This window comes from Argopecten irradians, chromosome 5 (assembly GCF_041381155.1).
Source record: "Argopecten irradians isolate NY chromosome 5, Ai_NY, whole genome shotgun sequence".
Classification (NCBI taxonomy): Eukaryota; Metazoa; Mollusca; class Bivalvia; order Pectinida; family Pectinidae; genus Argopecten; species Argopecten irradians.
The window spans coordinates 48882730-48895649 of NC_091138.1; the positions used below are offsets into that span (position 1 = coordinate 48882730).

The 12920-nt window shown below is 35.2% G+C and overlaps 1 protein-coding gene across 2 annotated transcripts in view; it reads right to left on the bottom strand.

The window, feature by feature from the left end:
• LOC138324113 (coiled-coil domain-containing protein 57-like) overlaps positions 1-12824 on the bottom strand; it is a 42569-nt gene extending 29745 nt beyond the window's left edge. For both annotated transcript variants that reach the window (XM_069269189.1, XM_069269188.1), the window contains exons 1-8: positions 12736-12824; positions 11314-11432; positions 9797-9951; positions 8302-8470; positions 3557-3678; positions 3072-3160; positions 2587-2744; positions 1159-1233 (exon numbers count right to left, since the gene is read on the bottom strand). In XM_069269189.1, the coding sequence (XP_069125290.1) occupies positions 1159-1233; positions 2587-2744; positions 3072-3160; positions 3557-3678; positions 8302-8470; positions 9797-9951; positions 11314-11390 (845 nt within the window). In that variant the 5' untranslated portion in view covers positions 11391-11432; positions 12736-12824. The remainder of the gene's footprint in view (positions 1-1158; positions 1234-2586; positions 2745-3071; positions 3161-3556; positions 3679-8301; positions 8471-9796; positions 9952-11313; positions 11433-12735) is intronic.
• Positions 12825-12920: the final 96 nt, after the last annotated feature.

Genomic DNA, 12920 nt, shown 5'->3' on the forward strand with positions numbered 1-12920 from the left:
TTTTAGATTAGGTATTACAGAAAGCCCTTTTTGTTCGCTATGTAATGATGAAATAAAAACTATTGAGCATGCGTTTTGGAACTGTTACAAAATTCAAGAGTTTTACAACACTTTGGAATATTTTATTGATGCTCTGCTAATTCCCTTTAGATTTAATAAAGAAACATTGCTTTTCTGATTTCATAATAGAGTAATAAATAGCGAAATTGATAATGAAATAGTTCTTATGATTAAATGGTATATATATAAGTCCAGATTTCTTAATACACCATTATCCATCACAGCTTTCATCAATCATATTAAAGATCAGTACACTATTCAGAAATTTAATATACAAATTAGTGATAGTATACTGAAAGTTAAATTTGAAAGGAAATGGGTAAAATGGCAAAGGTTACTAGAATTATCATGATTATTAAAAAAAAAAATTGTCGCCATACCTTTCTCTCTTAATGATTTACCAGGTATATTTTTCCGAGTAGTTGACCACCATAGTCTTTTCTTTTAAAGTTATATAATTTAATCTAAATGCTTTTCTACTGTATACTGTTATGTTTTGTAAAATGTAGTTTTAGTGTTGTCTTTTGTGCAGCGTTTTGTTTATATGACTATATGTGTGAGGAGTATGAGTGTCTTTGCGTGTGTGTTTTTTTTTTTCTGTTTGTTTGTGGAAGTATGATTGATATAATGTTGTGTATTATACATGTACGTTAAATTGGAAAAATAAAAGAAATATAAAAAAAAGATTGTACTTGATGACATTTATGACTTCTAGCCATCTATAACAAGAAGTTATTAAAAGAATTTATCCAGTAGTACACTGTGACCTTGATTTATGATCAAGGTCATTCATTTGAACAAACTTAGTATATATATAGTCCTTCATCAAAGAATGCTCCAGGCCCAATATTACGTATTTGTTGCCTGATTTGAACTACACTTTTGAACAAACTTAAAATTTCTTCACACCAACATTTACATCTTCGTTTTTAAGAACAAGTCCTTTAAAAGAAAAAGTTGAAGAGTAGACAGACGGACATCAGACACTGTACCAGGCCATAAGTGAACTTGCCTTACAAGCCGTTGAGCTAATAAAACCATGAAATAAATTGAAATGGTTTACACATAGAGCAAGGGTTTCAAACACAATGGACTTACTTTCTCTGGAAGTCTTCCTTCATTCTATTCTGTATCACCTCAGATTGTTCTAATTGCTTCTCAAGGTCAGATATCCTGAAATCATCAAAATCTCATGATGATCACTGCATCCTCAAGTTCATGTTAAAAAGTTTTCATTCTTAACTCACTCACCCCTGAATTTTCATAATGGACTGATCTAGTCATTGATTAAGAAGAGCCTAAATATGTCTTCAGGGGTGAATGAGTAAACCTTCAGCAGAGACCACAATTTCTGAACACTGATTATTGATATTATTCAATCTTTATGGACAAATGAAGTCAATCTACATCATATCCTGAAATATTTCTAAGAGAAAAAACACTAATTTTTCCTTTTATTGACATCAAATAACCTAATTAAGAAGTTTTTAAAGGAGAAGGTAAAGGTACAGAACAACGTATTTTGCCATATAACAGTTGAATACATTTGCTAACACATTACATCCCGAACATATCCCGCATGTGCCAATTATGTTCACTATGACGTCATCAACATGCAGTTTCTCGCCATTTTTCACAAAAATCCTTGAAAAATCATACTGTTTGAGTGGATTTCTCTAAAAATGAATGTGGCCGCCTTCATGGAGCAAAAAGAGATTTTCACACGTTGTGTATTTTGTATTTACGCATATCCATGCAAAGTATTAAGTTGCTCCAAGGTGGCGGCCAAATCCAATTCAAGCCTTTTCTAACCTAAAGATGATGAATTTCTAGTAAAATTTTGCGAGAAGAGGAAAATCATCAATTTGATGACGTCATAGGTGGAGCATATCGTGTACATGGTTATAAAAAGTTATGTTTTGATGAATGGCAAGTATGGGAGTATTTATTGATGTGAAATTGATGTGGATCAGAGTTAATATTTTTTGGCCTGAAAAATTAAGGCCAAATACTGGTCCTATCATATCTACTCCTTTGTACATTTACATCATGATGAACAAACTTTTAATAACATATTAATTTATACAGACATTGGAATTTTTGCCAGCATTTGTCAACAAGAGCTAGGGTTGAGAAAACTTTGTTTATGTGTTTAGGTGGGGATGAATGTGTTTGTGATGATTGAGAGCCCTCTTGTGTGGGGACATTTGTTTATCAGGAGACTAACCCCAGGGTCCCAACCCTGACAGTTCCCATAGTATAGTCTAGGCATTAAAATGTTCTTTTTTCCACCTATAAAAAAAAGATTAAAAAAATTCCAATGCTGATGCTGATTCCGACATTGACATTAACACCAGGGTGTCCCCCCCCCCACCACCTCTCTTCGGGATGTTAGCTGAAAAAATAGCATATGGTCTGACATTTTTTTATGGTTTTTGCTTAAATAAATCTGGTCCAACCAGTTTTTCTATGAAGTACTCGGTATGTGAAGAGATGTTAACTGTTCTCACTCAATGGTAAACATACCTCGCGTCCTTCATGGCTGACATGTCCGCCAGCTGCCAGTCTTTCTCCTTTAGAGCTTTCTCTAACTGTCGGTGGTTCATCTCGACCTGTGTGTATTCCAGGGTATTTCTTTCCTGAGCCTCCTTCACCATCTCCAGTTCCTTGCCCAGTAACTTGGCCTTCAAATACAAACAATTTCTCACTCAAGACAAATCTCTTTCTTTTATTCAGTAAATTTGTCTGAAAATAAAACAATTTTGTCAAAGTTACTTGATTGCTGAACGTTGGTTTAAAGTAACCTCCTCTAAAGTTGCAGGAGACATTCTTATAATGGTTTCTAGGAAGAATTTGAAGTTATGGAGTTTCTCAAAGTTCAGAAATATTTCTGAAACTGAGCTGATGCACATAATTTCATGACTATCCAAATTCAATATCAAACAAAAGACAGACATGACACTGTTAACTACAGTGAACTTTTCAGTCTTCTAACTTGTTAACTACCGTACCTTAAGTTCATACTCCAAAACTTTGGTACTCATTTCATCAGTTTGTAGACGAAACTCATGTTCCCTTTTCTTCAAAGCATCTTCAAATTCTGGAAGGAAATAGCAAAATACTAATTTTAATTTCAATTTGATTATACAATGACACACAATATCATTATAACCCTAACCCGTATAAACATGTATAAGAAGAATTATGGCAGTAAGTTTCACCCTAGCTGTTATTGAAGACATTTTCATAAGCAGAGGACATAGAGTGTACCCCAGTATATTATAACTAAGATGTAAGAATTGAATGTGCTCAAGATTTTATAAGTAAAGTTTTTGATTTTTGACTGAGTATTCCACAACTATAATTATGTACAGATTATGGATTTAGGTCAAGAAGCATTTTGCTTAATATAGACCAAAATCGAGTATATATCGGGTATATATCAGATATATATTAATTAATTAAAGTTTTGCACATAAACCTATTGTTGATTTACCTGTACTAAGTTCTCTTCGCTGGGTATCAAGTTCTTCTTCCACTTCTGTTAGTTTCCTCTGAAGATTCCTTTTGAAAGTTTCAAATTCTTTTCGTTCTTGTTGTAGTTCGGAGTCTTTTGAACTGTAAAAATTATCAGGACATATACACTGTACATACACAATTATAATTAAATAAGTCAAAAATCACTGTCATCTTTTTCTAAAGTCTTCCAAGATATTATCGTTTGTCATGCACCAGGGGTTACTTTCACTGTTGTTATATCCACTCCTGGACTATCTAGTAGTAAAACTGAAAACAGTTCAGTAGAAAACACTGACCAATCAAAGGACTGCAGAGATTTCCTTTGAAGATTACAGAGAGGACACACAACTTCAGAGTAACACAGTCAACCACAGTGTACTGTTATTGATTATTTTGGTGTACATACAGTCAACCACAGTGTATTGTTATTGATTATTTTGGTGTACATACAGTCAACCACAGTGTACTGTTATTGATTATTTTGGTGTACATACAGTCAACCACAGTGTACTGTTATTGATTATTTTGGTGTACATACAGTCAACCACAGTGTACTGTTATTGATTATTTTGGTGTACATACAGTCAACCACAGTGTACTGTTATTGATTATTTTGGTGTACATACAGTCAACCACAGTGTACTGTTATTGATTATTTTGGTGTACATACAGTCAACCACAGTGTACTGTTATTGATTATTTTTGTGTACACACAGTCAACCACAGTGTACTGTTATTGATTATTTTGGTGTACACACAGTCAACCACAGTGTACTGTTATTGATTATTTTGGTGTACATACAGTCAACCACAGTGTACTGTTATTGATTATTTTGGTGTACATACAGTCAACCACAGTGTACTGTTATTGATTATTTTGGTGTACATACAGTCAACCACAGTGTACTGTTATTGATTATTTTGGTGTACATACAGTCAACCACAGTGTACTGTTATTGATTATTTTGGTGTACACACAGTCAACCACAGTGTACTGTTATTGATTATTTTGGTGTACATCACAGTCAACCACAGTGTACTGTTATTGATTATTTTGGTGTACATACAGTCAACCACAGTGTACTGTTATTGATTATTTTGGTGTACATATAGTCAACCACAGTGTACTGTTATTGATTATTTTGGTGTACATACAGTCAACCACAGTGTACTGTTATTGATTATTTTGGTGTACATACAGTCAACCACAGTGTACTGTTATTGATTATTTTGGTGTACATACAGTCAACCACAGTGTACTGTTATTGATTATTTTGGTGTACATACAGTCAACCACAGTGTACTGTTATTGATTATTTTGGTGTACATACAGTCAACCACAGTGTACTGTTATTGATTATTTTGGTGTACAACAGTCAACCACAGTGTACTGTTATTGATTATTTGGTGTACATACAGTCAACCACAGTGTACTGTTATTGATTATTATTTTGGTGTACACACAGTCAACCACAGTGTACTGTTATTGATTATTTTGGGTACATACAGTCAACCACAGTGTACTGTTATTGATTATTTTGGTGTACATACAGTCAACCACAGTGTACTGTTATTGATTATTTTGGTGTACATACAGTCAACCACAGTGTACTGTTATTGATTATTTTGGTGTACATACAGTCAACCACAGTGTACTGTTATTGATTATTTTGGTGTACATACAGTCAACCACAGTGTACTGTTATTGATTATTTTGGTGTACATACAGTCAACCACAGTGTACTGTTATTGATTATTTTGGTGTACATACAGTCAACCACAGTGTACTGTTATTGATTATTTTGGTGTACATACAGTCAACCACAGTGTACTGTTATTGATTATTTTGGTGTACATACAGTCAACCACAGTGTACTGTTATTGATTATTTTGGTGTACATACAGTCAACCACAGTGTACTGTTATTGATTATTTTGGTGTACATACAGTCAACCACAGTGTACTGTTATTGATTATTTTGGTGTACATACAGTCAACCACAGTGTACTGTTATTGATTATTTTGGTGTACACACAGTCAACCACAGTGTACTGTTATTGATTATTTTGGTGTACATACAGTCAACCACAGTGTACTGTTATTGATTATTTTGGTGTACATACAGTCAACCACAGTGTACTGTTATTGATTATTTTGGTGTACATACAGTCAACCACAGTGTACTGTTATTGATTATATTTTGGTGTACATACAGTCAACCACAGTGTACTGTTATTGATTATTTTGGTGTAAACATGTCAACCACAGTGTACTGTTATTGATTATTTGGTGTACATACAGTCAACCACAGTGTACTGTTATTGATTTTTTGGTGTACATACAGTCAACCACAGTGTACTGTTATTGATTATTTTGGTGTACATACAGTCAACCACAGTGTACTGTTATTGATTATTTTGGTGTACATACAGTCAACCACAGTGTACTGTTATTGATTATTTTGGTGTACACACAGTCAACCACAGTGTACTGTTATTGATTATTTTGGTGTACATCAAAGGAAATTCCTGTCCTTCAGCTTTTGTTACCACCGATAGGAGTCGATTTCCGCCTGTTTTTCCTTCAGCTTTTGTTGACACAGAACTTACCACCGATAGGAGTCAATTTCCGCCTGTTTTTCCTTCAGCTTTTGTTGACACAGAACTTACCACCGATAGGAGTCGATTTCCGCCTGTTTTTCCTTCAGCTTTTGTTGACACAGAACTTACCACCGATAGGAGTCAATTTCCGCCTGTTTTTCCTTCAGCTTTTGTTGACACAGAACTTACCACCGATAGGAGTCAATTCCGCCTGTTTTTCCTTCAGCTTTTGTTGACACAGAACTTACCACCGATAGGAGTCAATTTCCGCCTGTTTTTCCTTCAGCTTTTGTTGACACAGTACCACCGATAGGAGTCAATTCCGCCTGTTTTTCCTTCAGCTTTTGTTGACACAGAACTTACCACCGATAGGAGTCAATTTCCGCCTGTTTTTCCTTCAGCTTTTGTTGACACAGAACTTACCACCGATAGGAGTCGATTTCCGCCTGTTTTTCCTTCAGCTTTTGTTGACACAGAACTTACCACCGATAGGAGTCAATTTCCGCCTGTTTTTCCTTCAGCTTTTGTTGACACAGAACTTACCACCGATAGGAGTCAATTTCCGCCTGTTTTTTTCCTTCAGCTTTTGTTGACACAGAACTTACCACCGATAGGAGTCAATTTCCGCCTGTTTTTCCTTCAGCTTTTGTTGACACAGAACTTACCACCGATAGGAGTCAATTTCCGCCTGTTTTTCCTTCAGCTTTTGTTGACACAGAACTTACCACCGATAGGAGTCAATTTCCGCCTGTTTTTCCTTCAGCTTTTGTTGACACAGAACTTACCACCGATAGGAGTCAATTTCCGCCTGTTTTTCCTTCAGCTTTTGTTGACACAGAACTTACCACCGATAGATTCCCGTTTTCTTCGCTTTTTTGACACAGAACTTACCACCGATAGAGTCATTTCCGCCTGTTTTTCCTTCAGCTTTTGTTGACACAGAACTTACCACCGATAGGAGTCAATTTCCGCCTGTTTTTCCTTCAGCTTTTGTTGACACAGAACTTACCACCGATAGGAGTCAATCTCCGCCTGTTTTTCCTTCAGCTTTTGTTGACACAGAACTTACCACCGATAGGAGTCAATCTCCGCCTGTTTTTCCTTCAGCTTTTGTTGACACAGAACTTACCACCGATAGGAGTCAATTTCCGCCTGTTTTTCCTTCAGCTTTTGTTGACACAGAACTTACCACCGATAGGAGTCAATTTCCGCCTTTTTTCCTTCAGCTTTGTTGACACAGAACTTACCACCGATAGGAGTCATTTCGCCTGTTTTCCTTCAGCTTTTGTTGACACGAACTACACGATAGGAGTCATTTCCTGTTTTCTTCAGCTTTTGTTGACACAGAACTTACCACCGATAGGAGTCATTGCTTTCCTTCACTTTGTGAACAAACTACACCATTCCCCTGTTTATTCGCGTTTTCCTTCAGCTTTTGTTGACACAGAACTTACCACCGATAGGAGTCAATTTCCGCCTGTTTTTCCTTCAGCTTTTGTTGACACAGAACTTACCACCGATAGGAGTCAATCTCCGCCTGTTTTTCCTTCAGCTTTTGTTGACACAGAACTTACCACCGATAGGAGTCAATCTCCGCCTGTTTTTCCTTCAGCTTTTGTTGACACAGAACTTACCACCGATAGGAGTCGATTTCCGCCTGTTTTTCCTTCAGCTTTTGTTGACACAGAACTTACCACCCGATAGGAGTCATTTCCGCCTGTTTTTCCTTCAGCTTTTGTTGACACAGAACTTACCACCGATAGGAGTATTTCCGCTGAGCTTTTGTTGACACGAATTCCACCGATAGAGTCTTTCCGCGTTTTTCCTTCAGCTTTTGTTGACACAGAACTTACCACCGAAGATCATTTCCGCTGTTTCTCAGTTTTGTTACCGACTTCGTCAATTCGCTGTTTTCCTTCAGCTTTTGTTGACACAGAACTTACCACCGATAGGAGTCAATTTCGCCTGTTTTTCCTTCAGCTTTTGTTGACACAGAACTTACCACCGATAGGAGTCAATTTCCGCCTGTTTTTCCTTCAGCTTTTGTTGACACAGAACTTACCACCGATAGGAGTCAATTTCCGCCTGTTTTTCCTTCAGCTTTTGTTGAAACAGAACTTACCACCGATAGGAGTCAATTTCCGCCTGTTTTTCCTTCAGTCTTTGCTGATAATGTAGCTGCAGTTCTTCTCGAGCCTGATTCTCTCTGTCACTCCATGTTTTCATGTCGTCCAGCTTAATCTTCATTTCACTGATTTCTCCATTTTTAACATTTAAACTGGACTTCAGTTCTGGTCATAAAAATAGGGGAATTAAATTAAAACATAAATGTATATCACAGACAACCAGAAACCGTTTATATTTGTGATGACAGTACATTATTTAAAGAGAATTTTTTCTAGTTCCTGTACGGTATAGAATGTAGCTACTGTTAGATCTTTATGTTTCATGAGGGTTTATCTTTTTTTTGCTTTTGTTCTTTGACCAAAATCAATTAATTTATATCCCCACGAAACTTAAAAGTCATGTCAATCAAGACCAAAATATTTTTTACTGTAAGGTCTTTCTTCTCCAATTTAAGTGCTAATGAAATTGCAAAATTTTATTGCAGCAACCTTCACTTTTGACCTTCCGACATGATATACAATTCTATTCATTAGCGACCTTGATCTTCTGGTCTTTAGCAAGCTCTTTTAGTAAATATAATTTGCAGTACCTTTGGTTTTGATTTGCCAAAAAAGAGCATGCAGGAGTGATGCCATTGCCATGATCATCTCTGCATCACCAATGTCATGATACCAATTTGTTGTTTGATTTTTGCAGACAATACACAAATTAATACATTGGTCTTAAGGGACAATTCACTCACGCTAATTCTTTTATATAACCAAGAAGCAAAATATAGCATAAATGTATTATAATAATTGTTCTATGTTTCTTATGAAACATATAACATAAACTATTGACAAATTCCACGACATTGTTTGGTATTTTAATTGATACCGTTGAAATTACAAATTGTTGATCAATACGATTAAGCAGGTACAATATGTACGCTGTACCCATACCCGAGTCAAAGTCACACACGTTAAACAAATGAACTACATAACCACTGAGAAGGTGATAAAATGATAAGGTAAACACACTACTGTCTAAGATATTTGAGAAATTCTAGATAAAAGTTGCATTACTCTACAAGCAAGGGACAGAGTTCGGCATACAAGAAGTTCGACCACAATGTGTAATTTCCATTAGAACTGGGGTTTTTCCTATATATGTACAAATTTTAATATCTCGAAGACTGAATTGTCCCTTTAATAGTGCTTTGGTTTAATTAGTTTAACGTCCTATTAACAGCCAGGGTCATTTAAGGACGAGCCAGGTTTGTTGGTGGAGGAGTACCCGGAGAAAAACCATCGACCAGCAGCCAGTACCTGGCAACTGCCCCACATGGGATTCGAACTGGCGACCTAGAGGTGGAGGGCTTGTGGTAATATGTCGGTACATCTTAACCACTCGGCCACCGCGGCCCAATTTTTAATAGTGCATATAAATGTTTACACATTAGTTTTGATAAAATACAAAAGGTAAATCAGAGATATAAATGAATGGCCTACCTTTAAATGTTAAATCATAGGTTTCTAGTTCCTTGTCTCTCTCCTCAAGAACTTTCAAATTGTATTTGAAATCTTCTTTGAGCTTAGTAAACTTGGCCTTCTCTTCTTGGAGTTGTCTGTCCTTGTCTTTGTAGGCTGCTTCCAGCGTTTGTATCCTGTGTAGGACATAAGATGATCAGTATATCTGATACACTTCTAAGGCCAAAAAAATAATATGTCTGTTTAGGGTTACATTGGCAAAAAAAGTAGGGTCGCGATCAGAAGGTCAGGATTTTTTTCTTTTTTTTTTCTTTTTTCTTTTTGTGTATTTCACTCTTAAATAATGGCCGGAACCAGGGTCTGAGATCGAAATCCTGACTTTTAATTTTCTTTTTCGTAGAAAAGTGGGGAAAAAAATAGGTTCAGGGGTAAAAAATTAGGGTCAATTGGGTAACCCTAAACACTAAACACACATTTTTTTTATATTTTGGCCCAATCATCAGCTATACCCGTAGCAATCCAATGAATTAATTAGGAGGTACACTATTAATACCATATTTTTCAGATATTAAGTTGCACCTGTGTTTAAGTTGCATAGGTCTTTTATACAATTTTTTTCAGTTTTTGTACACCTATAAATCGCACTGGTTAATAAGTGGCACCTAAAAGTTAGGCCCATGTACCGACATATACCCTACGCTATATGAATGTGAGGCCATTTTAAAGGGACAATTCAGTGAGGCTAATTCGTTACATAACCACGAAGCAAAATATGACATAAATGTATTGTTCCACATTCCCTATGAAACATAATACATGAAATAGTGACAAATTCCACAACATTATTAATTATTTTGATTAATACTATTAAAATTCCAATTTGTTGATCAATACGATTAAGTAGGTACCACATGTACGCAGTACCCTTACCCGAGTCAAACAAATAAACGTTAAACAAATGCAATACATAAACACTGAGGAGTTGATGAAAATATTTTTAGACAAGAACATGCATCTAATAATGTTAACACAACTGTAACAGCGTTTTGAGTAGTTCTAGACAAAAAATTCTTTATTACACAGGCAAGGGTAAGGGTTCGGCATACAAGGCTATGTGTAATGGTGATTGAACATTTCACATACATTTGATTACAGTGGGCTTTTCTGACATATCACAGTTAAACCAACTAATCTAATTTCCATTAGAACTGATTTGTTTCCGAAATATGTGCAAGTTTTAATGTGTTCTTAGACCGAATTGTCCCTTTAAGGCCTAAAATAAATAACTCCCCTTAATTACCTATCTAAATGTTCTCACCCAAAACATGTCCTAGCTACCAAACATATTTTATTGACCTACATCAAATACATTATGGTTTATTTTATTAGTTAACAACTAAATATTACTCCTTTTATTGTATTATATTCTTTCATTTGCCTTGGTCAATATCACTTTTCCTGTTCATATCACTTCATATCTTCTAGCACAGAAGTCAATATTGTATAATGTTATATATGATGATCTGTTGTTTGTATACCTTTGATTTGTGACCTCCTTCCATTCTCTCTCCTTCTGGGCAGCTAGTTCTTTCCAATTTTCATCTGGATCTGCCATTTTTTTATCATGAACCACTGGTACCACAATCAACTATAAAGGCTGTAATTGGAAACATTAAGAAACAGGATTCCATTATTATAAGAACGCAAATATTTGCATGAATAAAGAGTAATTACTTAATTTACATATGTATTTGCATGATTTAAATATGCATTAGGTAAGATCCACTGTATAATCAAGTACTAATGATAATTATATACTCCAAGTATCAGTCTTGATACTAGACCATTGCAGCCACAACTGTATAAATATCGTTTTCATGTTCTTATCCTTCAAAGATAGGTCCTGTTTCAAACCAAGCTGGAGTTAAATAAATAAGTAATTTATATAAATGTAAAATGAGATGAAATCCTTAATGGATGATGAGGAGATACAATGTGACTATAATAGATTTAAATAAGAGACCGCAATAATAAAACTTTTCAAAATTAAATGCAATGGAATGCAGTCAAAATATCCACCAAACATAGATGAGCCCAAGGAATCTGGCACGAAATATTAGGATTCATGCACATACACGCGATACCCTAGCCCTGTGGCACTGCATGGACACAGAAAATCAATGTCCAAATCGGAATCCTTAAGTTCTGTTTAAATTAAAAGTCGATTATGCTAGTCAATATTATCAGCTCAATGCATGTAATTATTGTTCGTCAGTCAGACTCAATGACGAATTATAATTTTATTTATAGAAATTGAAAAACAGATTATCTTATCATTTTCAAGTATACGTGCAATGTAGGTCTCCTTTAAAGTACCTCCTTTTGTTTTTAAACTATCTCTTAATTCTTCATGAAATAAAAAAGAAAATAAACAAGAGCTTTCTCTTCCTTATCCCATTAACATGGTCTTCAGCATTTTATCAATAGCCTTTCGAGCAACTTAAGTCTTATCCTACCTCAACTTTACAATTTGTACAGTAAATTCTAAAGTTGAACTTACCGGTGAAGTGATCTTTTTTTTCAAACAAAAATTCATCCACTATGATGTATCCTGATTACATATATGTATACAACAGAAACATATATACATTTCTATTATATTTTTATTATATATATTTCTGCTATACAAATAGAATTTCTGATTATGAATAAAATAAATGTTTACTAAATAAAATGGTCCTGACACTTTATATGAATATGAAGATATGCGTCGTGTTAGAGAATAAACCCTGCAGACAGCCAGACTGCCCAGAGTTATTTTGCATGGACAAGTTGGAGCATGCAATCAACCATTCGGATTTACCAATACTTTGGCTACATCACGATACTGAATAAATATTTTTAGTTCTACAGTCATCACAGATAAAGCTTGAACTAAATAAATGCTTCTGCGATCTTACAATTCCAGAGTCTTGTCCACTTGACGTCTCATAACTGCACTCACATGCATGAAATCAAAACAAGCGCCTGTCGCTCTACCGAAAATGGGTTACGATTTTCGACGCTTGATGTAAATAAAAAAAAAGTCCAGTCAATATTATATTGCATTTCCTCTATTCTGTGACTATTAAAGTACTACTTTTAA